Source organism: Ptychodera flava, chromosome 19 (genome assembly GCF_041260155.1).
Source record: "Ptychodera flava strain L36383 chromosome 19, AS_Pfla_20210202, whole genome shotgun sequence".
In the NCBI taxonomy this organism is placed as follows: Eukaryota; Metazoa; Hemichordata; class Enteropneusta; family Ptychoderidae; genus Ptychodera; species Ptychodera flava.
Window position 1 is genome coordinate 34958328 of NC_091946.1, and position 26863 is coordinate 34985190.

Consider the following 26863-nt stretch of genomic DNA (forward strand, 5'->3'; position numbering starts at 1 on the left):
ATATAGAAATGGCTGTGTCATCAGTTACTATCCCCCTATTGAGCGCCCATGGTCCTGTTACTTGTAAGAGTTTCAAGTCACAGGTGTATGCACAGGCATGGTCCCTCTATCGCGACACTGTGTCTAGAGCTCGTGTTAATTCTGTTTTTGCTAAGCTTTATAGTTTATGTACTGATGACTTTCAAATTAAAGGTGCCCTTCTCAATCCCAGGTTCTCGCATTAGCAAATGTGTCAACAGCCTATCAACAGTTTGTCATTCTTTTGTTTTCCATTGAATATTTCATCAAGTAAATAATATCTATATTACTTATTAGATAAATCTGATAATTGAGCTTTCTTCTGATATGCAAATGTAACTTTTAAGGGTCTTACTTTTAGACCCTGGCGTTGTGAGTCTAATGAGACCTTTTAGCTGGCCTCCCTTCAGGTATATATAGGGGGAGAGATTGAGGCAAATTGTCAGCTACAACTGCATGTAGCTAGCAGACAGCTTTTATTTTCCACCATGGTTTGGTCCAAAGGGTTAAACCATTGTTATCAATGGGGAAGTGTGGACCTGTTCACAGGGAATGGGGGGTGAACAGGTTAAACTGATGTGTATAGGTAAACAGTATATGTTTGTCAAATTAATGAACAGAAATGGAAGAGCCAGCAAGCTCAGTTCCCTATTTTCATACATGCTGTTCATACCTCTTTAACCCTTTGAGTACTGTAATTTTTCCCACCAAAATTTTAGTGCAACATTTTACCAGTTTTTACAAATTTTTCTGGAATTTTTCAATAATTTTGGACCAAGTGGATATCACATTTCGTTGGCTACATTTTTTTATCAAAATTTTGGCAAAAATCAGAACAAATTTGACGTGGGCACATTTTATAAAGTTGACAAAAATTTATTTTGGCACTCAAAGCCAAGGGTTAACAAAATGTGACTGTTAGAAAATCAGACTCACAGAATGAGATGAAGTGTAATACCCTCACTGGTACATGCAGTACCAGGTATTGATCATACCGGTATATATGTTCAGAGTCTGGACATAAAGTAGCTGGCATACCGGTATTAGTGTTTCTAGTCAACCTTTAACCTTAGATTGTGAAGAGAGTAAGACGTACCACGGTCCCTGGGAGCATGGAGGTAAAAATCTCTCACCTCCATGCTAGGACTGAGGGACCTTGGTATTAAAGACCATGTATATTTTCTGTATACCTCACTTTAAACCTTGTTTTTATTTAATGATTTGTTAAGATTTAATCTTCCACTACACTTGTCTACCACTGACAAAGTTTGCAAGTGATATATCCCAATCCTGCATGTGTCTCACAATGCCAGTAACTATCAAAATCATCCAGTCAGCTTTTGGGGTCATGACATTTGTATGCAAATCCAGGTTGATTGACAGCGGAATGAACATCCTTCCAGCCTCCCTGGTAAAATGGCAGCTTGCCAAGTCATCAATGGCCATTGACCGTAAAAGTGCATATAATTGACAACTGAAAACAGTGGTTTCCACAGATAGCTGTGTTACTGTATCAGGTCTGGACCACACAGAGGTATTTCTGTACATGTCTCTGTATGTTCTATTGTATGTAGAATATTTGAACATGTGTAATCCTGATTGTTACTAATATAACATTCTTGCATTCACATATGGGTATACCTCGTTCTACAATGTATATCCATAGGACAGTCACTGCTCTGTCTATTGTATAGACTGCTCAATTGTCACAAACCAACTTTTTTTCATAACACAATAATTTGAACAATTTGAGCAAAGCAGTAAAACTAATATGTTACATTCTTGGTCATACCAAGGTCATATGTAGTCTGTCACTGTGGGGACTCTGCTACGTCTATGCTATCATGTTGTAGAAATATCATCTCACAATCATAAATTCACTAAATTATTCATGAAAATAATGGATACTCATGAATTGCCACTTTGTTAGGAAAAATCAACTTTTTCCGTCTCTGATATGATTAAGCATTGATTTGTATCTCAGTACTTTTGGAAGACAGCGTGAGTAGGGAAGGATGCAGGTAGAATTCTCATTGTCAAAATGAACAATGCAGCGCAACTAGGTGACCACAAAACAACAGACAATGGTCAGAGAATGGTTGGATGGTGTTTATGTTGTGGATTTTATAGTGCTCGGTCTGCTCTTTGACCTGGCTTGAACCAAAGCATTTCTACTGTCTATATGCTTGAATTACAGTAATAAACAGCTAGACCACAAACAGTAAACCATTGAACGTTTGAAAAGTCTTTGTCATTGAGAAATACCGATACATGAACATAATACCCACATCTTGCTTGTATTCCATAGTTCCTAGGTAATCTCAGATGTGACAACTATATTACAGTGTCCTTGTCAAGGAGTTATTTTAGCTTTTATGGATATATACTTGCAATGGGGCAAATTTAGGATTATAGCATTTGGTGTATATAATAGCCATGCATTATAAAGTGTGCTTTGTCACTGTATATGATTCTTGTGTTTGTGTGTAATTGCTTAACACTTGATGTCAAAAGCTAACAATGGTATACCCCAGGGTAGCCTTTAAGTTCCACACACAGCCTCGAACCTGCCCCATTTAAACTACAATAAAACATTATTGAACACGTCAAGTGAAACAAAAATTCAGAATTTTATTCCCAAACTTTTAGCTGTTCAAACAACTATAGTGAAAATGAACAGTGCTAGTCTGAGACTGATCCAAATGAGTTGAATGACGATTCCAACCCAGTGCTATCACTACATATGCCACACTATTTGGAATTAAATTTCAAATCATGAGTAACTAAATTATTTTAAAGGGACAAAGCTGCCATCATTTCAATTAGTTTCGGTTATTTTTATTTCATGCTAGAAGTTGTTCTCATTACGGAAAGCTCATGTAACTTAGGAATACCCTACTTCCCTGCTTAGTTATCAGAGGATCAATTTCACAGACCTGCCTTTCCTACTATGGCACTACATGGACAAGATAAACATAACAAGGAAACATTCACACCTTGGGGATTAAAAGTCTTCTGTTTGTCACCCGAGTTGGTCAGGCAAGGACCCGGGTTTCAGGTACCATGCAAGTTAATGCAGTCTTTCCCTAATGTGCTCACTATAATATGTTGAATTCTCATGATCAGATCTCTACTCTCACTTTGCGTATCCACATAACATCTAAATGTGCCAATGACATAATTCTGGTGTTTACCATGTGTTATTTAATCTAGCATTTAACATGGAGGGAATAGAGATCTGACAGCTGACAATAAGGCATGTTTTAGTACAGAATAGCCAGGATAAACAAACAAATGAACCAAACAAAGCAAACAAACAAAAATGAACAAATGAATAAACCAGCCAATAAAACAAAACAAACAAATAACAAATAAATAAAAAAATAATCGACAAACCCCAAATAAATAAAACGAATATTAAAGAAAATAATAAAGTGAATATGAATCGAAATAATTGAGTGAACAAAACATGCAACTCATTCAAATTGCGACGTCAATTTTACTACCATGGTGACACTGACGTAGCATTTTCAATATGTTGCATGTGTAGTTAGGTCAATTATTTCAATTTTTGTTCAAAATTTATCATTTTCTCATATCTATTTATTTATATATCTATTTATTTAATGTGGATTTTGTCGGTTATTTATTTATTATTTATGACTTATTTTGTTCGATTGTTTTTGCTTGGTTGGCTATTTTTTGGCTTCCCTGTGGTTTTAATGAGCAGACTAACATGAATAGCTAAGTCATATGAAATTAAAAATCTTGATGAAATAATTTGAAAAGACAGCGACGTTGTCCCCACAAGCCAGAACAGCCTGTGGTGATTAAATTTGGCTTTGTAATAAAAATCTGCACCAGATGCCTTCTATATTCATTGAGTGGGCAAAATGTGAACTTTCAGCAACCCTGCTATCATAACATGCATATAGTGTAACATCTTTAAAATCTGTGTGCAATAAAAAGTCTCAAAGGCTATTAGTGTGCAATTCACATCTTAGGGGTGGACCATTTGATATCCTGGGGGGTCTGGAAGATTTAAGAGGTTGCATTTTTTTTTTTCGTACCTGATCCACTGTTCAAATTTTTTTTTTTTGCACTCTGATTACCGGTAACTTTATTTTTCCTCACACTCCTCATTTTGATACTTATTTTTCCTGACAACAAATGTACAGTCAACTACTATGTGCGAAGTAAAATGTTGCTGCGTGCGACAAAGGTAAACCAAAAGGTGGAATATAAATTCAATAATTCTTTATATATATATATATATATATATATATATATATATATATATATATATATATATATATATATATATATATATATATATATATATATATATATATATATATGTATATAAAATGTATGGTTTTATGTAAACCATAATGTATCAGATCAAATGTATGGTTATATGACACGCTTATCTAGAAGTGAAAATATGATCGTTAGGCTGGTACATGATCGTCTGTAGGTCATCTTTGATATTTGTAAATTGTTGATCGATTCCCTGTATTTTTGTTTTTGTCTTTCTCTACCAACAAAGAAACATATTTTTGTAATGCTCTAAGAAAATTTTCCCTACACGTGAAATAACTTAAGAATTATATGGACTGATTTAGTCCAAAATAAAGTGAAATATATATATATATATATATATATATATATATATATATATATATATATATATATATATAATATATATATATATATATATATATATATATATATATATTGGTTATATTTTAAACATTCAGTCATTCTGTGTGTTAATGAGATTGTTGTCAGTTGTAAAATAGGAACTTAAAAGTGTCAATTCTAAAGTTTGAATACAGTACTTTGAATGAGCTGTAAATGTATTCCACACGTTTTGTGCATAACCAGATGTCCAGACTGTTGTAGAAAAATGTGATTGTGTAATAGAACTGCATGTTGCTTTCTAATGCTGAATTCTCAAAGAGAAAACAGAAAAGTATCAGGAACTTGTCATGCTTTTCATATGAACTGCAGATTTCATAATGTTGAGTACACTTCAAAACAGACTTTCAATTTACAGACATCAAGATGTTTCTTACATAAGCTTATATCTCTGTTATATATAAGTACTGCTCCTGAAGGGCGCGCCAAAAAATATTAAACATCCAGATATCTCCGATATATATATCTGATATATGAAAGTCATGCGGCTATAGGGCATGCTGAAAAATTTATTTGACATTTTAAAGTAGCACGCCCAAAGGGCGTGCCAAAAAGGCAGATATCTCTGATATATATATATATCTGATATAGTAAAGTTTCACGCTTGGAACTAGTGGGGCTCTGAAAAATATGTCTTATTATTATTAAAGTTACGTGCCCTAAGGGCACACCAAAAAGTGCAACTGAATGATGAAATTTGTGGCTTGCACGATGTATTTTAGGCAAGTATGAGCTATCTTTTTTTTTTGTCAAGGCTGAATTTTTTTTTCATTGACATCCGCTGGGAATTTTTTTTTAAAATCTTCCAGACCCCCCCCCCCAATATCAAATGGTCTACCCCTTACTGTTATTGTGTCAGTGTGTTGCAAAACAAGCAGAGATCAGATCCATCTTCTCATCCCAAATTGGTTTCACATCCCTATTGGCTGTGGGAAAACTATGCAATAGTAGTACTACAATAGGTGCTATTCTATCTCTGATGAGGCAAATCATACCATAGTCCAACACAAACATCCTAAAACATGCAAAAAAATGTCAAACAAGGTGGTGCTTTTCATGCATTCATTCTGATTTTGCAATAAAACATGAGGTGGGTGAAACGCAATATACCTGTATTATATTTTTATAGTATATTTGTGTAAAGTAAAGTAAAGTACTGTGTTAATGAGAAACTGACACCAAAGAGAAACCCTAAGAATGTTATGCTGATATTTACACTTTCTTTGATATTTACACCTTCTTTAAATAACCAAAGGTATTTGAAATAGTCGTTCATTTGTAAGCTAAGCAAATTTCTAAAAATAAGGAGCTATTTCAGATGCTTTAGAGTGAGGATCTATAATGGCATGCAATCTAAGGCCGTCGGATCTACATCGGGAGAATACAATCAAATACAGAGATGGAGAATCGTCGTTTGCACATTTGCTTGTTTTTGCTCAATTCGCGTTTAGCTGTATGAGGCGACCGTTGACCATCTCACATGTATATGCAGTCGTGTCCTTTGTTAAACATAAACTGTCTGGGTGTGGATATTGAAAAGCCAAATTTTATAGTCTATGCTTCCCACCCTTGGGACAGGATCACGAAATGAACGCGTGCCAGGTCCATGATATATGATCCGTACGTGAACGGTTTGTGAAACTACTCTGTGACCTACTGCCCACAAAAGAGAGTCGAATTTCGACTCAGGAAGAATACTTTCAGTACTGGCTGTGACATCACGTTGTTTGATCTTGTTGCCAACACATTCGGCGACTGATAAATATAATTTTCTCGTCGAAAAGAAGAAGAAATTGAATTCGCTTCCAGTCCGCCGCGCCGATAACAGAAAGACAACAGTGACCTCGGAGTCACCTTAAACGGAATACTAATTCCCCTTTATAATGAACGGTGAGGGCGTCACTTACTGCTGGGATTTTTTTCCGTTAAATTGGCCAATAGGAGGCGCTCTTGCCTTTCAACTGTCAACAGCAGAACGTCATAGCAAAAACACATCCAACAGCCAGAATCTGTTTGGTTTCGATACTTTACAAAAGGAGATACAGCACACTACTATTAAAAAAGCAATTTGAGACCAATAAGTCTTCTCAATGTTGACTATAAAAATTCTCCCTACAGTGATTGCCAATTGAATGTACAAAATGTTCTTGATCTAGCTGTATTTCTAAAGAATACAAATGTATGCTGAACCCTCTAGCAGCTCCGGGCTGAAAAATTTCCTGGTAACTTTTGTTCATTTGTCGTTCAGACTTTTACTGTTTTCTTAAAGAGCACATGTTTATACTGAGCTCAAGCACCTCCAATGAATGTAATTAGTGCACGTTTTTCGTATTACAGAGATGAATGGTTGTTTTTCTTTCTCTGTATTGTTCACTTACATTTATAACACATCTTGATGTACCATACCATACTCTCTGTTAGTATGTGTCGAGTAAATAAAGATTGACTGATTGAATTGCTTGTAAAAAGTCATGGAAATAATCTGTAACCATTTGATGTAAAAAAGGAGATACTGCAACCAAGGTCAGTGTGCTGTTTTACATCTCAGGACTGGAGATCAGTGATCATATTGTTTTCACAATCAGGATATATTAAAGATACATGTGAAAATCACTGATAAATCTCAACAAGAATCTTTTTATCATCACTCTGGCCCAAACTAAAGCTTTTGACAGATCAAACAGGGATTTCCTTTTCCGATGAAGTCCTTGAAATTTTAGGTATAAATGAGTTCATCCATTGAATGAAACTTCTCTACAACAACACTACATGTGAAGTACAGTGTAATGGCTTTTTTTATCCCACAGTATTTAACTACATAAGGGTGTGAGGCATCTATCACCTTTTCTTTCATTCTACGGGACAAACAGGAGTGAAACAAGTTGCTCAGATGACACAAATTTATACTAATTGCTACGCTAATATTCTCTTCCATACTCATGGAAACAAATCATTACTATCAAATATTGATAATGAAGAAAGTGATGATATCCTAAGCCATGGTATATTTAAACAAAGTATGATGTAAAATCACTGTACTGGAGATGACATGAAGTCAAAGGTCAAATTGCCCCCACGTGGACTCAGAATATTACTTGTCTGAAATCTCATCTACATATATTAAAGGTATACTGTCACCTGTTCCAATTTTGCCACAGTTACCATGGAAATAGAAAATCTATAAAACCAATCACAGATTTTAAGCGGGTGGCCGCTTTTTAAAAACAGCGCCCTCACATGGGCGTTTTGAATACCAAGGAACGCCCCTTTGACCATATATGGGTATATTTAGATTGCAGGTGACTGTATACCTTTAATTGTAGTTCATGAGGATAACTCACCATACCAGAACTTCTAGCAATAGCAGACCAATTTTCCAATGTTCTGTCAGACAACATATTCTCAGCCAGGATTCATCAATTTATGTACGGAATACTAAAAACCAGGTTGATTAAAGCGCATTTGTGCAGGGACCTATAGAAATCAGGACTATCTTACCAGACACAAACATCATAAAAAAACTGCCTTCAAAGCCAAAAATATGAAGTGTAATTTTTATTGCAAAATTGTCAAACAGCCTCTAGACAGTTACTGATTTAAAGTTCAATGTGTGATAAAATGTCACAATATATATGGTACATGACAGAGATTTCCACATAAAATACAATATTAAATTTCATTGTAGGACTCTTACTAGACACTGTATACATAGATGGAATTTGTAAATAACAACAGGTTATACCGGCAATAATAAAACTCTGTACACTGTATTGAAGTATTTATGCATGGCAACAGTAATTCTTGATGAATAATAACATTTCTCATATGAATTTAACCATTTTTTATCTAGTTTCATACAAAACATCAAAATAGAAAATCACAATTTCAAAAATTTTGAGGTTAAATTTTTGTAACTGAAAGTGTTCAGCCTATTGCTGTTACCCATGGTAGAATTCAAGTGAAAGACGACTTTATATTATATATGGCTTTGACCTCTTACATTTGCAATGTGAAATGTGAAAGGAATCTATAAAAGAAAAAAAAATAATGATTATCCAAGTATGTTTTAGAATTGTTTTGGCGGTAGCAAAGCTGTAAATAACGTAATGATTATACCACTGAGCTATTGTATTTGGTCATTGAAGGGCAGACAAAACATCAACTGAACAAAATACATTCATCTGTTTCTAGTGACAATGACTTAAATCCCACACTTTACGTAGAAATCTTATCCTTACCATTCTCCGTTTTCTCACGAATGTTACGGCATGTGGGGTAAATGTTCAAGACAATTTTGTGACTGGCAAATTGGCTTGACGTAGTATTCAAAACAAGGGCAGCGTAAACAAAACCAGGCACGCTACAGTGCATATGTACAGGCAGATATATACTTAAATTCCCACATGCATTTGTATGTATTGGATTTGTTCATACCATTCAGTTTGTAAGAACACCACTCGTTCTTTTTTATTCTAGAACAGAGCCATCATTTAAAGAAAGTCCTGAACCTGATTAATATACGCAGCCTCAGCATTGTCCTCAAACAAATATTGATTGCGGTGTGATACGATTTATGTAAAATATCTAAAAAATGTTGATAGTATCCTTAAGAATATTTGCAGGGCAATTACCCCTTGGTGACCTAAAGAGGGCGCTCTAATGGTGCCTCACAGCATTGAAAATCTTCCAGGATGGAAGTTGGAATACAGTTATTTTTAGAGTCGCAGGGACACTCAGCCTCAAAAAAAAGTTATAATAATGATTTTGTTAGAAGGAATGAGTTTAGAAATAGCCTGTTTTACCAAACAATGCAAATGTTAGTGGTTGATAATTATGTAATACACTTTTGTTTGAATAATAATGCTTCACAATGTCATTACGTTCAAAGTACTAAATGTACATATTTAAACTTTGGGGGAGTAAAACTATGGAAGATTCCAAGGAAGTTGTGGCTACTTTCATTCCAAAGTGAAAGAGACGTACATCCATTTCAGAGCTGTTCACCCCTATTGTCAAATGGTATCACTCACACGTTGACAACTTTTTTCTAACTATATACTTGTTTTAGAAAAGATAGGGTTGAAAGTAATGACACAATTTAACTAGCAACTCTGTCACATCCGTTGTACATGTCTTGGGAGATGATTGTCTTGAAAACTGATAGATATACCGGTAGCATATGTCTTTTAGCTGATTTATTTTCCCCCTTCAGAATGAGTTTTAAAACATCCCCATGCTGTGTTGGTCGTCCTTGTTGCCGCTCTTCTCAAAGAACATAAAGTCCTGGCAAACAAAGAAACAAACAAGAATAAACACTTCAGATGAATACACATGACAGATTGTACGTTAAGCATTTGACACTGGGCTGTCACCAATCTTGCCTTTGAAACCTAACACTAATTACCTTCCTGCCTGCTCTAGTAGATTTTGTTTGCATTGTTTTACTCATTATACCAAGGAACTTGTCCATGCTTAACCTTTGAGTGCCAACGCCAATTTTTCTCACCTTTATATATATCACAGTAAATTTTTCTCAGATTTTTGCAAAATTTCGATAAAAAATGTAGCCGATAAAACTTGATGTCCGTTTCAACGGCATTTGGTCTAAAATTATCAAAAAATTCAAAAAAATTCATAAAAATTGGTAAAATGTGGCATTAAAATTTTGGTGGGAAAAATTACAGAACTAAAGGGTTTATTCTTCCATATCATTATAGGGTGTATAAAAAATATGATAAGATGCTTCTAATTACCATGAATATAAGTTGGGACGACACTAGGTTTGTTTCTTAGCTTACTGATGTCAACAACACACTCCTTCATTGATTATTGAAAATGAAAAAAAAGAGCTCACAAGGCTAATCTAGATTGATGCATCCATGGCTGTGAAGCAAAAGGCTTTCCCTTTTGGGGTCAAAGCCACTCTTTCAAGCATAGGCAAACACTGCATTAGAACGCTGAATGGCATCAGTGGCCAACTTATGACATCGCCGCATTATTGCAAATTTCCACACAACTTTCAAAATGAGTGCCCTATAGATATCCCACCTACATGTAGTCACTAGATTAACAAGTTTAGGTTACTTTTGCTTCAAGGTTTAATGAAGCTGCATCTACATGTAATAATGGTTCAATTTTAAGGCCAGCCTCTCAGAGAGACAATTGCAATAGCAAATACTGCACACAATCTTCAAAGGTCAAAAAATCACAATTTATGTATGTGGCTAGAGTTCTCTTAATCAGCTACCTTGTCCAATTTCTGATTGAAAGACAATATCCAGAGGAACTTAGTTAGTTTGTCATTAAATTGTAGATGTGGATTCTCAGTGATGTACCAGTATATACTATTGACAAATTTATGCTGAATCTTGCTGTAATACTTGCGGTAATATGTTTTAACCCTTTCAGCACCAAAGTCAATTTTTGTCACCTTTATAAACATACTCCTGTCAGTTTTTTTCTTCAGATTTTTGCCAAAATTTTGATATAAAATTGTAGCCAATGAAATGTGATGTCCATTTGGTCCAAAATTATAAAATAATTACATAAAATTCATAAAAATTGGTAAAATGTTGCACTACAATTCTGGTGGGAAAAATGACAGCAATCAAAGGGTTAATACTTTGTAATAGTTCACACAATAGACACATAATTTGACTTACAATGAGGAAACAGGCGCCCAACATGACGGCCTTGATGTTGACATCCAAATCCATGGGGAATGTTATTCCGAAGTTGTCTGCATCTGTGAACATTTCCTTGGCCAATCCAGACCACTGCTTGGAAATCTTGCCAACTTGCGTCGCTCCGTCATTTGACAACACCTGAAAGGAAAACATTTAAGTTTACTTGAGCATTTTCCCTGAAGATAAAATCCATTTACAATGTGTGTGTGTGTGTGTGTGTCTGTGTGTGTTTGTCATGCATCCGAGTGTCATGTCCATGAAATGTAAATTATATACATTTATATAGTCATGAATGAATCTCTGATGTCACACATGGTACCTATGACATCACAGCAGGGTTCTAAATGATGACATGACCCCATCATATCCTGTGACATCACATCATGACCTGTGACATCACAATATCATGACCTATGACATTACAGCACAACTATATACCAACTATGTCTCAAAGTGCACCCTAGACAGTACCTATGTTTGGCAACAATGACAAACAAGCGACCTAGCGGCCGATATAGCTCCGCTGTGTTTATGTAGAGAATAACTATTTTTGACACATGTTGATGTAGAAGGTGGAAATTTTTGATAGCTCAATGCAGTGGCCAGAAAAAAAGTGGCTAAAATAGCTGCAAAATACACAATTGAAGATTTCATCATACTTTGAATATATAACATCGGACGATCCCTAAGAACATGTCAACCAAAGCTATCTGATGAGTAGTTTTTTCAGAATAAAATTTTCTGACCAAAAATGGCAACGATTGCCCCAAAAATAAAAATCGCAGATTTCATCATAATTTCAAAAGATCAAATTCGATTCATCTATAGAGACCTGTATACCAAATTTCAAAGCTGTTAGACCAGTACTTTTTGAGAATCACATTTTTTGACCAAAAATGGAAAAAATTGCCCCAAAAATACTAAATTGCAGATTTCATCATAATTTCAACAAATAGCACTTAGAAACCTGTATACCAAATTTCAAAGCTATCAGATGAGTAGTTTTGGAAATACATATTTTTTGACCAAAAATGGCAAAAATTGCCCCAAAAACACAAAATTACAGATTTCATCAGAAATTATATATATATTACTTAGCCCATCTGTAGAAACCTTTATACCAATTTTCAAAGCTATCAGACCAGTACTTTTTGAGAAACACATTTTTTGACCAAAAATTGCAAAAATCGCCCCAAAATTACAAAATTGCAATTTTCATCATAATTTCAATAAATATCATTAAGATGATCTGTAGGAACCTGTATACCAAATTGCAAAGCTATCAGATGACTAGTTTTGGAAATACACATTTTTTGACCAAAATTGACAAAAATTGCCCCAAAAATACAAAATTGCAGATTACATCATAATTTCAATAAATATCATTAAGATGATTTGTAGGAACCTGTATACCAAATTGCAAAGCTATCAGATGAGTAGTTTTGGAAATACACATTTTTTGACCAAAAATGGCAAAAATTGCCCCAAAAATACAAAATTACAGATTTCATCAGAAATTCAATATATATTTATAAGTTCATCAGTACAAACCTGTATACCACATTTCAAAACTATCAGTTGAGTACTTTTTGAGAAATACATTTTTTGACCAAAAATGGCAAAAATTGCCTTAAAAATGCAATTTTCAATATTTCTGCACAATCTGAAATAGATCATCCCTAGGGACATATGTACCAAATATCAAAGCTATCTGACTGTTAGTTTTGAAGAAGAAGATTTTTAAAGATTTTTTTACCAAAAATGACAAAAATTGCCTTAAAAATACAAATATGCAAATTTCACCACGATTTAAACAAATCTGACTGAGGTCACCCTAAGTCAACTGCATATAAAATTTTAAAGCAATCGGACAAGCGGTTTCAGAGAAGAAGATTTTTTTACCAAAAACAGCAAAAAATGCCCCAAAAATACAAATATGCAAATTTCAGCACGATTTGAACAAACTTAAGTGAGGTCATCCCAAGTGAACTGCATATAAAATTTCAAAGCAATTGGACTTGCGGTTTCAGAGGAGAAGGCAATTGTTGACGGACGACGACGGACGACGACGACGGACGACGGACGACGGACAACGACGGAAAATCAACCTATTTGATAAGCTCCGCGTCGCTGACAGCGGAGCTAATAAAAAGACAAACAAAAGCTAAATACTAGAAAGAAAACAGAGTATAACATTCTTTCAAGTAGCAAGTAAGAAAACAGCAATGACACAAATTATAACTGGCGTCTCTGTGAGATTTTCAAGAGATGAAAATTCTGTTTAAACTGGCAGGATTATTTTAGCTTAGGTCTCAATTTTTTTCAATTACTGACATACAGGTTACAGATCAATGCTCTCTGTTAGCTGTTTTTATAGAATAATATTAAAATCTTATTTCTCAATCCCCGTCATATCAGTTCTGGTTAATATTTATGGTGACCATTTAAATGCTATGTCATCCAGCCCTCTGTTGTGCTACAAAAGTTTTCTCAAGTTAATCACTTTGGTTTGAAATAAAGTTGACCAACAATCATACTGTGCATAATTGCACTGCCAGTGTCATTTTCATGTCAAACTGCCTGGCATGATTCCATACCCGGCATTTGATCCATGACATTACCTATCCAATATCCCAATACTCACCTGGAATTCCACATCTCCACAGATGTTCCATGTACAGAAGGGACCTTCAATCATCAGCTGGGTTTCCCTGTTTGCGTTCTGAATGTAGAATTTTGGAAGAATGATGCTCCAGGCTTGTTTGACGTATCCCACTACAGTGCCTGGGGGTGACTGTACCTCAAGCTCTTGAAGACAGCTAGAAAAGCAGCACAGAATACTAATCAGAGCTCAACTTGAAACAGCAGGAACCTGCCCTTATAAAAAATATTCTGTAGAGTTCTATAGAGTTTTGTGGATTGTGTTTTTAGTCCCCACGGACACCGTCCGGGGGACTTATAGGTTTGGTCATGTCTGTGCGTCCGTGCGTGCGTGCGTGCGTGTGTGGTCGTCCGTCGTCCGTTCACGCAGATATCTCAGAGATGCAAGGAGCGATTTCATTCAAACTTGGTACAAGAATTACTTCATATGTCATACAGATGCACGTCAATTTGTTTTGTGATACGATCCAATATGGCTGCCAGGCGGCCATTTTATTACGATTTTTTCATGTACAGAGCCATAACTCAGACATGTTTCAACCGATTATATTCAAAGTTGGTACAAGGACATTGACCAATGTCATACAGATGCACGTCAATTTGTTTTGTGATACTATCCAATATGGCCGCCAGGCGGCCATTTTATAACGATTTTTTCATGTACAGAGCCATAACTCAGACATATCTCAACCGATTTTATTCAAAGTTGGTACAAGGACATTGACCAATGTCATACAGATGCACGTCAATTTGTTTTGTGATACCATCCAATATGGCCGCCACGCGGCCATTTTCTAACGATTTTTTCATGTACAGAGCCATAACTCAGGCATATGTCAACCGATTTTATTCAAAGTTGGTACAAGGACATTGACCAATGTCATAGATATGCACGTCAATTTGTTTTGTGATACGATCCAATATGGCCGCCAGGCGGCCATTTTATAACGATTTTTTCATGTACAGAGCCATAACTCAGACATGTTTCAACCGATTTTATTCAAAGTTGGTACAAGGACATTGACAAATGTCATAGATATGCACGTCAATTTGTTTTGTGAGACGATCCAATATGGCCGCCAGGCGGCCACTTTGTAATGATTTTTTCAAGTACAGAGCCATAAGTCAGGCATATCTCAACCGATTTTATTCAAAGTTGGTACAAGGACATTGACCAATGTCATAGATATGCACGTCAATTTGTTTTGTGATACGATCCAATATGGCCGCCAGGCGGCCATTTTATAACGATTTTTTCATGTACAGAGCCATAACTCAGACATGTTTCAACCGATTTTATTCAAAGTTGGTACAAGGACATTGACAAATGTCATAGATATGCACGTCAATTTGTTTTGTGAGACGATCCAATATGGCCGCCAGGCGGCCACTTTGTAACGATTTTTTCAAGTACAGAGCCATAAGTCAGGCATATCTCAACCGATTTTATTCAAAGTTGGTACAAGGACATTGACTTATGTCATACATATGTATGTCAATTTGTTTCATGATATGATCCAATATGGCTGCATTGGTTACAATTTTTTTCGTGTCCTTAGCCAAAACTTGGGCACGTCTCAACAGATTTTATTCACTGATTTTATTCAAACTTAGTACAAGGACATTGACCTATGTCATACATATGCACATTGATTTGTTTTGTGATACAATCCAATATGGCCACCGTGTGGCCATTTTTTTCTCGATTTTTCATGTCCGGAACCATAACTCAGACATGTATCAAGCAAATTTATTCAAAGTTGGTACAAGGACATTGACTTATTTATACATATGTATGTCGATTGGTTTCACGAGATGGTCCAATATGGCCACATGGTAGCAATTTTGTTATGGTTGTTTCATGTCGAGAGCCATAACTCTGGCAAGTCTCAACTGATCTTATTCAAAGTTGGTACATGTACATTGACTTATGTCGTACATATACGTGTTGATTTTTTAAACAGTAAGATCAAATATCGCTGCATGGCGGTGATTTTGTTACAATTTTCTAATGTACAGAGCCATAACTCAGACATATTGCCACCAGTATCATTCAAAGTTGGTACAAGGACATTGACCTATTTCATACATATGCTTGTCAATTTGTTTCACGTCATGTAGCAGTAACATGTCAATTATTGAAGTTTCGTAAATAGGCTGATATGTCAAGAAATACTGCATCAAATTCATGAAACTTTGTACAGATGTTAAGCTCACATTGCTTTAACATCGAAAAAGACATTTATCAGTGTCATTTTAATTAATTTGTAATTGCATAAGTAATGAACTTTCCTAATTAGGGTGATATAGCCACAAATTAATACAACGTCAAATTTGATGAAACTTGATACAGATGTTGATCTCATAGTGTTGTAAATACTGCATCAAACTTTATGAAATATGGTACAAGTGATAATCTGTTAAGTGTTAGGATTGTATGCAAAAATGTTTTGCAACATCCTGTTGATTAATTCCTAGTTGACTCATTTTATGAACTTTAGGATGGGCACCAGGCCTACTTTGGTTTTGTTTTCATCACCATGGAACTCATTCTTGGCCATTGAGCGCCATCTGTATCAAAGTATTTTTATCACAGACCTAATTAATGAAGAGGACTCTATCTTCTCTGAGGACATGTAATCAAAGTACCCATTAACAAGTGGGGACTGTGTCATCAACGATGACTTGTTCCATATAATGCAAAAGAAATATGGCCTAAGTCCATACACTTCTATGGAGTTTTGGACATTTTTCTATACTATATTCTATAGAAAAAACCCAATCCATAGAACTCCACAGAATATTTTTAGCACAAGAGAATGGGAAATCTGCTTACTGGGAAGGGTTTATCTCTGTAATTCACAGATTTACGGATTTATTTTTGATGAACTTGATAAACAGATAATTCTGGCAAGTTGCAAATTCCCACGTGGCTTAAAAGTAATTTCTGAATGGTCACATTTTTCTTTACTATTTAACAAGAGGATGATACTTGGAAAAGGAGCTTTAGTAAAATTGTGACTTTATCACCTTGATTCGCAAATATCACCAATATTACCACCTCCCCAAAAAGATTACCAGGAAAGGATACGTTACCATGGATACCAGCAGCTTGAACATCTCAGGGGTCGACTGAGGTGAATCACTTCTCGTTGCGAGTTGTCCAAGATTTTCATTTCAAAGGGACGGGCTGAACCGCAGCACTGTCTCGTACAACAGTCAGTGTCTAGGAATGGAGATAAGTCAACATGAAATGCTGAAGTAGAAGTCTAGATGAGGATGAAATTTATGATTGATGCTGATTTACTATCATACAGCCATTTAAACTTTTGATCTGATACATGTACACTCAACTGACACTGTGCACAAACAAACAGGAATATTAAAATGCACAAAGTTCAGCCTTTAAGATATAACACAGATTAGACAAAACATACAAAAGATTAAATTTTACGCTGGAAAATTCTGACAGAAAAGCAAAAAATAAATCATACCTTCAGCTGCAAAGTAGATTCTCTGTCCCATACTGTTCTTGATCCCGTACTTGTTATTTGTTTCAAAACCAGTAAACGCTGAAATGCAAGTGACAAAAATTCCCTATAATTAGTCATTGAAATTGAATCTTTGATACAGGGTGAAAACTTGTCATCAGAATGACAGGCACACCCTAACCACCCCAACCCCTTCTATCTGTCTGTCTGTCTGTCTATCTCTGTCTCTCTCTCTCTGCCTTTCTCTCTCAGTAAATCATGATGAGAGTATTTCAAAACCTAATTAACAGGTTTCTCTAGGAGGTAAAGTTGTGATAAAACAAGAAATGTGACACCTCCTGTCGTCATATTTCATACATAGCTGTATAGCTGTGGTGCGTAATGTGTCATACATAACAACAGCTCTAAGGAAGAGGCAAGACCATTGCACTCATCGAGTTTACACAGCACATCCAACCAGAACAGACACATACACTTAGCACTATTGAAATTTTCTTTTCAATATAAAAATGGAAGTTACATCTTTTATTCATGACATCGAATATTCCTAAGAGTTAGCTAACATCACATGAAGATTTTGATAAATATTTCATATCCAAACAGTACCATAGGGGAAAGAGATTCAGAGATAATTGAAAATATTAATTATTAGTGAGAGTAAAATATCAATAATTTTTACAATAAAAGTATGAATATTGCAGTCTTTATAGAACAGGATTGCACTCCATGATATCTTCACCGAGTGGCATAAATTTGTGATGATTTGTGAACTTATGATAGCACATTGTATTTTGCCTTCACTGTATGGCATAAATTAGAGAGGATGTTTGTATGATCACCATTATCACTTTATCACTCTAAGAGTGTTGTAAGGCTGGTATGACACCAGACGGACAGTACCGTACCTTCAAGAAGTTCCACCTGTTGATGAACTAAGAGCTGGTCAATCTGGGTCAGATATTCAAGTCCTGGCGGACAGTTTGCCGGTGCCTGTGGTGCCTGCATCCACTGTCCCCCTGCAGGAGCGCCCGGTGCCGGCGGTGGCTGTCCATAACCTGGCTGGCCTGGCTGTGCGTATCCTGGCTGTGTGTATCCCGGTTGAGGCTGTGCATATCCCTGTGGTGGGGGTTGTGCATAGCCCTGTGGTGGGGGCTGGGCATATCCCTGGGGTGGGGGCTGTGCATATCCCTGGGGTGGGGGCTGGGCATATCCCTGGGGTGGTGGTTGTGCATACCCCTGAGGTGGTGGCTGCTGTCCATATGCATTACCTGGGTGAATTGGACAGAAAAACAATTAAAATTCATAATATTATGATGTTGTTTTCTTGGCCAGTTACATTGAGAAAATATGATGTAAGAATAAAATTCTCTTTTATCTTACAATACAAATTAAGCTTCAGGCCTTTCCATTTTTTTTTAAATGGAATGGTCTAAATGCTATAAAAGAAAATAATACGACAACACTTTAGCTTGACTATTGAAGATAGAAAATATAAACATGACACTTGATCTCTGAAAATATTTCAAAACCAAAACCAAGAAAAGTTTTCCTGATCTGTAGTAAGTTTATAATTATAACAAACGTTTTTCTGATACTGTCAATATCTTACCAGCCTTCATCAATTTTTACTTAAAAGATCAGTAAGCACTGTATTCTCTTTTGGTAATTTTAATCTTCAACTTGCCTAACCATATCTACCAGATCACATAATTCCCTGTTATATTATTACAAATACATATGGATTATATTTCTGCATGGCACATGAATTTTGCCGTACATTTCCGATGATGTCAATACTATAATGAATTAGAAATTTCTAGATTCTCATGACATTTGAGGCTGATCATCAATGCCCTATGTACACTATGTCTATCTCTTGACTCACAACTCCAATCTTAATGTTAAAAAAAACAGAAAAACAAGAATGACAAAAGCAAATAAGGTCTCCAACTTAGGTACTGGAGGTCATCTTTAGGAACATGTATGTGAACTTCTATAGCAATGGGACAAGCAGATCCTAAATACATAAGCAAATGTCAACAACAAAAAATAGATAGAGAAGGCTTGATAAAAAGAAAAGGTGGGAGAGGGGAAAAAATGTACAAGGGATCTGGTAAAAAAGTAATGCTACCTCATCAATCTTCTAGACCCTACCCCCTCCTGAATATCAAATGTTCCACCCCTTGGTATTACATGAGGCCAGATGGCAGGAAATGTATTTGCAACCTTGGGAAGTTTTTAATTAATGCTATGAGTGCTATCATTTGAATGTAAACAGCACTTAAGTTAGTTACAGATAATGAAATGCCTTCCACTGTGGGGGTGATTACAACATCTGGAATTATCCTGGATGCAAATTTCTCAACAGTTCTTGTGTATCTTACATGGAAAAGTTGCAAAAATTGGTCCGCAATGAAAAAACACCTAAGCTTTGTTTTCTGGATCACATTTTCCTACAAATTGATACCAAATATGACAAAATTTTGTTCACAGCCTTTAAAACTGTCTCACAACATATCCTGGGTTGATGTAGGTCATTTAAGGTCACAAACTGAGAAAATTACCTAAAATACACAAATTTAGGGGTTTCCCAACACTTTTAGTAGAAAATTAACCTAATAACAACCCTCGGGACTTTTATACCAAATTACAAAGCTATCAGACAAGTAATTTTGAGAACAATGTCTTAAAAATACAAATTTGTATAGTTCAGGACAATTTCCACATATCTAACTATTGTCATCTCTTGACATCTGTGTACCAAATATAAAAGATGTCTGTCCAGGGGCTTTAAAAAGAAAATACTTTTTAAGATTTTTTGACCAAAATTGACAAAAATTGCCCCAAAATAGTAATTTTCCCAATTTTGTCATAATTTCAACAAATTAGAAGAGTAACACCCTTGCAAATATCTAACCCAAATTTGAGAGAGATTGGGCTAGCGGTTTCAGAGAAGAAGAATTTTTACTTAAAATGAGAAAAATTGGTTTCTAGAGGCCTGTGAAGTTTCATAACATAAAAGTTTCCTGTGTAAGTTGGTTTCGGTATTGTTTCAACGATTTTTAGTTTATTGTAGTGTGATATATAAATGATTAATTTTACAACTGGTACTACTTATCTTGGATGCCCCAGGGAGCCGTAATAATATCTACTGTCCTGATTTCTTGATGGGGCCACATACAGTATCTTGAGCAAAAATTTACTACTTGGAACCAGGGTTTGTCAGACAGGTTTGTACCTCATGACATGTAAAAATTTAGGAAAAAATGTCTCAATTGAGCTTCTCATTGGGTGTTTTTAAAATTTTGCAAGGTAAAATAAAGAATTTACCCCGTTCCTGCCCTTTCCATGAATTTACATGTAATCTATTCATCCTGTTGAAAAAAGAGGTTGTACCCAGGTCTGATGGTGACCTGGGATAAAAAAAGTCATATTGAGTGTCACAACACACTGGTTATTGGTTAAAATCTTTTAAACTTTCATTCTGTATGATTTATGTGCAGGCCAAAACTGCCACAGCTACCGGAAAGTCTGTTGTATATAAGATACTGTATGCTCCCATATATCATAGCCAGAAACTAACTTTGTCATATCTATGTATCATGAAACCAGCTCTTTGCAGTCACTACTATGGCACTGGATGAAAATCTGTTGAAGTTGTTGGGGGCAAGTTTTCACCCTTTTATCACAATAGTTTGATTCGATACCATTGTTTTCAAAAGTGAAGACAGACCAGCACACTGAAAGATTTGTGCCAAAGCTTACAACTTCAATTATCTTGAGTTCATAGTCCAAGTTCCTTACAGAATTACCCCAGTTGGCTGTTGCTTACAGAATTACCCCTAGTTGGCTGTTCCTTACATAAATTGCTTTCTATGAAAACAAGGAAATAATAAGCAGCAATGAAAAATTATTTTTAATGATTTGTTCATTTGTTTACATTATTAAACACGTGGAACCTTTCTGAGCAAATGCCACTTGGCACCGGAATGGACCGATATAAATTAAGGCCTGATATCATTAACAAACATTACTCTAACCTTTTCAAATTATACCAACACCACTATGAGTCAAATTTACTCATCATGTATAAAGTCCATATTTTCAATAAAACTATTTTTGTTCCTTGAAATTAATGCCAGATAGCCCTGTATTTAACTTTGTTTTTATTAAAATCAAGGGCTGTACTGGGTAAAATCTGCCAGATTTACCATATCATGTTAGCAGATTATAAATGTCAGTACATTATATTATATGACAGCAGAAATCAGTGGGGTTGCCACATCATATTTCTATACCTATCCAACCCTTGGCAAAAAATCCTTTTATAACAGTTTGAGAGGAAAGAATTGAGTATCGCACACTTGTATTTGTAGTGCACAGCAATGTCCATATCCATATTCATCACAACCAATGAGTATACCGTATGTTTTCTATTGTTAGGTACTGTTCTAACTTCATCTGATACAAAAATATTTGTACAGGAGCCTGCGTACCGTTCAATTTTCTGATTAGAAATTTGACAGCTGTACCATATTTCATAATGAGACCTTTCATCTCACTGGTTTGTTTGTTGATTGTTTATCACCATAGCAACTGTGAGACAGTTGACCTATATTTACTCATTGGAGAGTGCAACTGAATCAAAGGTCACATAAGGTCAATTAAAACGTCTGGGAGTCTCAGCACAATGTTGATATTTTTAGCACTGACTTCAGAGCTTACTTTCTGAGATGTATAAACAAGATATGCTGAATGGAAATTTCCCCCAGACCACAATTATTTAAAGAAAGTGTGGAATGAATGAAATCCTTGGAAACATCTTTGACTGATTCAATGAAGATGATAATATCTAGTGCTAAACAGGAAATAATAATTTCAAATTACTCTCTATTGATAAATGTATATGACTAAAACAGCCATTATTATCACTTAGTAACTACTTCTTCTTCTTATTGTTATTATTATTATTATCATGTGAATCAAGATTTCAGCAGGTACAAAAACGTTTTGTATTTTTAATGAAATTGTTGATGTATTACTAAATTTGTGAAAAAAACTGTTTATACCCATAGAAACACCTGCAACATTAAATCCCTAATCTAATTAAAGATGAAATGAATTACAAGGTAAAGGAGAAGCTAAAGTTGAAATGACTGGGCAACCCTGGCGACTGTTTGGCCAGCTTTAATTGTCCTATAAAAAATACAAACAACATGTGCCCCAGAATCTGAGTCACAAAGCTATAAATATATGCACACAAAAAAATTACTTCAGTTGCCAATTTTAGTTGACAGTAGCTGATAAGCCAATCTTGTTTTAATTCGCATCCTGTTATTTAAACTTTTTGTTAAATGCCAACAGCATTGAACAGATTGCTACGTACAAGTACAAGTGATTAAGCTCCTATTGTCATACAGTCCTTGGGCATGTAAGAGCTAAAGTAACGGGTGGTAAATCCCTTTATGAGAGACTCTCACATATTAAACTTACATAACATGATAACATGTACAGGGAGGTACTTTAATCAGAATAACACCCCAATAAAAGCTAACAGCCCTGCCTTGTATGTTTGAAGCTGTCCAGTGCAGCAGTTGCAAAGTGTAAAACTCATGACAAGGAATTTATTTCATTCATGACACACTGCTTTTTTTCCTTTTCACACTTCTTCCACTGAATTACAGCTATTTCAGTATTTGAGTCATGCATCTAGAAATGGGCTTTTAGTATGGTAGTGATATTTTTCCCCTTGGGCTATCTACCGGTACATATACCTGCTGGCTGCTTTATCTAGAATGGAAAAACTTCTCCAACAATTCTATCAGTCAAATAGCCTGACTGGTTTGAGAATATTAATTAACCCTAACCCTGCTAAGTTCATATTTCAATATCATATGTCAGGTTGGTGAAAATGAGCGAGGCATACCTATATTCACATATCTCATTCTGGGCTTGCCAATAGAGCTACCGAGGTCTAAATACGTCCTATACATTGCATTTTAACAAAAACTTGAATATTTGAAGGCTTCTGAAGATGTAGATAATGTAAACATGATTTTTACTGCATGGCTAAACATTTTACCGGTATAACATACCATGCTTAGTCTGTGAAAATACTACTATACGTGTAGATTTGACTCAGTATATACTCATGACTAATTGGCAAATAGGGAAGTGTCCGGCAGATAGAGATCTCCTATTATTAAACAGCAACAAGAACCTCTATAGCATGGAAGCTATCAACACAGTACAACTTTGACCCAATTGAAAAGATCACCACAGATAATTTTTCACTTTTGATAACTGTTAAAAATTTTAAATAAACTGATGAAGTTGATTTTCAAGCTTATATGATCACATACTACCTACCTTGATCTGCCATTGCAGTAGTTTATGTTGAGATCAATCGATTTCTTGGCACTGCAAAGATAAAGATAGAAAAAGGAAAAAAATCAATATTTGCCACAGAAATTATATAACACTAAAACTGAATTATTGCTTCAGGGGGGTCATTAAAAATATTCCCCAGTAATGTTATAATTCAGATTACACAGATATACCGGTATGACCCCCTAGTCATCTTAAAACTCAGAATACAATGAGCCTTGAGGAGATTTCTGTACATGTGTAGTGATCCTTGAAAAAGAGCTATTAGTTTAAAAAGTAAGAGTTGCGTAATTCCAGTGTCTCATTATAACTGATCTTGCAAAAGTGGAATTATGAAACAATATAAACGATATACATGTACCGGTAGTTACTATATACCCACAGAGTTTGATGTTTCCTAACCTTTGCTTGAAAAATCAGCAGTTTGACGTTACTGAGAGTATAGTCAAGATGTTTGCGATGCCTGTCCTGGGGCAATTAATGTAACAACAGTGTAGATGCGTTTGTCCGGTTTTATACTGTCCAAATTTACACTACAATTCCTTGAAGACCTTGTATACCAGGAAGTAAATGACACTTCCAGCAATTACAGCAGCTGATATTTCAGGACATGACCGGTGAGAAACCGGACACTGAAAATTCTTTAGGTGTGGCTCGCAAGACAAAACAACCTTTCAGTGAAATTAGATCCAGAACCGGATGTTGAAATGGAATGCAAATGACAGTAACCTTTATGGTTAAGATATTGAATGTTACTTTTTTACACTTCCAGGGAATCATGGGAGCTGCACAGCTTTAAACCCTTTGAGTGCTGTAATTTTCTCCGCCAAAATTTTATGCAAAATTTTACCAAGTTTTATAAATTTTTCTGTAATTTTTTGATAATTTTGGACCAAATGGACATCACATTTCATTGGCTACACTTTTTCTCAAAATTTTGGCAAAAATCTGAGAAAAATTGACTGAGGTTTATTTATGAAGGGGACAAAAATAGACTTTAATTGGCGCTAAAAGGGTTGATGAATAGTAGCAAATTGGCTCACAATCATGTAGTCTGCACCCTTTGTTTCCCTTTGCTGTATTTGCTCCTAAAACCGTTGAATTCCATTATTACATATGAGAACCACCACAATGCAGTGGGGTTGCATCAAGAGTGGGTATAAGGACATACAATCAAATGCATAGATTGACGACTTCCCAATTAGGAAGCACCTTTGTGTGAATGCAGAGAGCAAAATTAATAGTATCAAAATTAAAAATTGGGATTTTGCCTCCCTATATGCAAATCACTGTGTACTTTTCTGTGAGGTTCCACTATAAGGTTTGGTACAAATTTACAAATCTTAATCCTCTTTCGACCTGGTTCCATAAGCAAACCACAGAAATAAATACAACTTGGGAGAAAGGGGATTAATAGAATTTTTCCTATTGACAGCTTACATTTTTGAAACTGTCTCACTGAGCTGCAATACGGCCCTGGTTTATTGCACTGGGTCTTGCAACATGCACGCATCTGTACACAGAACTTTGACACATTAATCTACAGTCATCCACTTAAACGCTTTGATCTGGTGAAATCTTTGTTATACACCTAGTCAATAATATTGATAAACTGCATGAGGCTGCAAAAGGGACAGCGATGAGCTACTACCGTCATTTCTACTTTTCATATTAGCTTTTCAGATTATAACGAGGTAACAATTGTTCTGTAGAGTGTTTCTGCATTATTGTAACACACGTCTGATCAATATTCAGTCTTACGACAAACAAAAGAGAATGTTAGTGGAGATAGGGATGACAGGTACAATGATGGCAAATCCAAGTATGTATATGCTACATCTTGGCTTTTGTTGTAAATTGCAAGCACTGAAATATAAGATAAAGCTGCAACCTTCAATCTGTGGTTCATGAGTCACTATCAGTGACTTTGATATTGTCTATTTATGTGATGTTAGTTCCCTATTATCCATTGAAAGTTGTGTCTCGTTCATCAATTTATTCACAGATAAAGCTGACAAACTACCTTGCCCTCTGACCATCCAGTGAGTATGATTGTTTCTATCAAAACTAGCATCTGACGACATTCACAAATTTTCACATTTGACAAAAATTGAGATGCAAAATAATGCAATTTGAAACATTCAATGTCAGTATACAACATATGTAATTATGACATAATGATACAACAAGTCATTAAATTGATTTGGCCACACCCTTTATTTGCATCAATGAAGGTGAAAATCGTTTGCAGAAATAAATTTCTGGCATAACATGTAACAAGTACTGTATTGTCTGTGAAACCCATAGTGATATTTACAATTGTTTAAAAGTGTCATCTTGCAGTGACATTCCACTTTTCAAAATCCAATTTTATTTCTGTCATTTATTCCATGCATCACTGCAACCTGTCATCAGGTAACATTACTGATGATTGAGCCTTAAAAATTAGCCACACGCTGTCAGAGTAAATATTTTTTTCAATTTTTCAAGATTAATTGAAAAGAACATCAATAAAGTCCTATGGTTTTGTCATAAAATCAACAACATGACGGGGACATACTTATTTGATGTGTGCACAGTTCAACTTGTCTGTACAAAAAACATGATTCTATTTCATATCAACACTGAAGAATTTGTTCACACTATAATGTGCACAATTAGAGATAGAAATTTTAATGTGTGCACGTATATATGTCATGAATTCATTCTGTATGTCACTTATCTATGTATGCTCTCTTTGTAGGAGATGTAATTGTCATAAATATTGCTATCAAGGAAGAAATATGGCCTGTCTTTCACACAACACAATGGGCAATTGGTACCCTGCTGGATAAATGCAGATGGTATGTCTGATGATCCATAAACAATTTTCTGCATTTCACCTCAACACCAACCAGTCTATCACTTCACAGGCAACTT

At 35.3% G+C, this 26863-nt stretch overlaps 1 protein-coding gene and 1 long non-coding RNA gene across 3 annotated transcripts in view; one reads left to right on the plus strand and one right to left on the minus strand.

The window, feature by feature from the left end:
• Window positions 1–1435: 1435 nt before the first annotated feature.
• LOC139119390 (uncharacterized) overlaps window positions 1436–26863 on the plus strand; it is a 30273-nt gene continuing 4845 nt past the window's right edge. The window contains exons 1-3 of the long non-coding RNA XR_011548914.1: window positions 1436–1552; window positions 25950–25986; window positions 26688–26787. This is a non-coding gene — a long non-coding RNA (uncharacterized lncRNA). The remainder of the gene's footprint in view (window positions 1553–25949; window positions 25987–26687; window positions 26788–26863) is intronic.
• LOC139119388 (phospholipid scramblase 2-like) overlaps window positions 8260–26863 on the minus strand; it is a 31628-nt gene continuing 13024 nt past the window's right edge. Inside the window, exons 1-8 of one of the 2 annotated variants that reach the window (XM_070683182.1) lie at window positions 24347–24516; window positions 23927–23977; window positions 18463–18825; window positions 17561–17638; window positions 17163–17292; window positions 14050–14224; window positions 11382–11543; window positions 8260–10002 (exon numbers count right to left, since the gene is read on the minus strand). In XM_070683182.1, coding sequence (XP_070539283.1) covers window positions 9940–10002; window positions 11382–11543; window positions 14050–14224; window positions 17163–17292; window positions 17561–17638; window positions 18463–18825; window positions 23927–23939 — 984 coding nt within the window. In that variant the 5' untranslated portion in view covers window positions 23940–23977; window positions 24347–24516 and the 3' untranslated portion in view covers window positions 8260–9939. Of the gene's footprint in view, window positions 10003–11381; window positions 11544–14049; window positions 14225–17162; window positions 17293–17560; window positions 17639–18462; window positions 18826–23926; window positions 23978–24346; window positions 24517–26863 lie in introns of those variants that run through there. The other variant, XM_070683181.1, reaches the window with a different exon arrangement.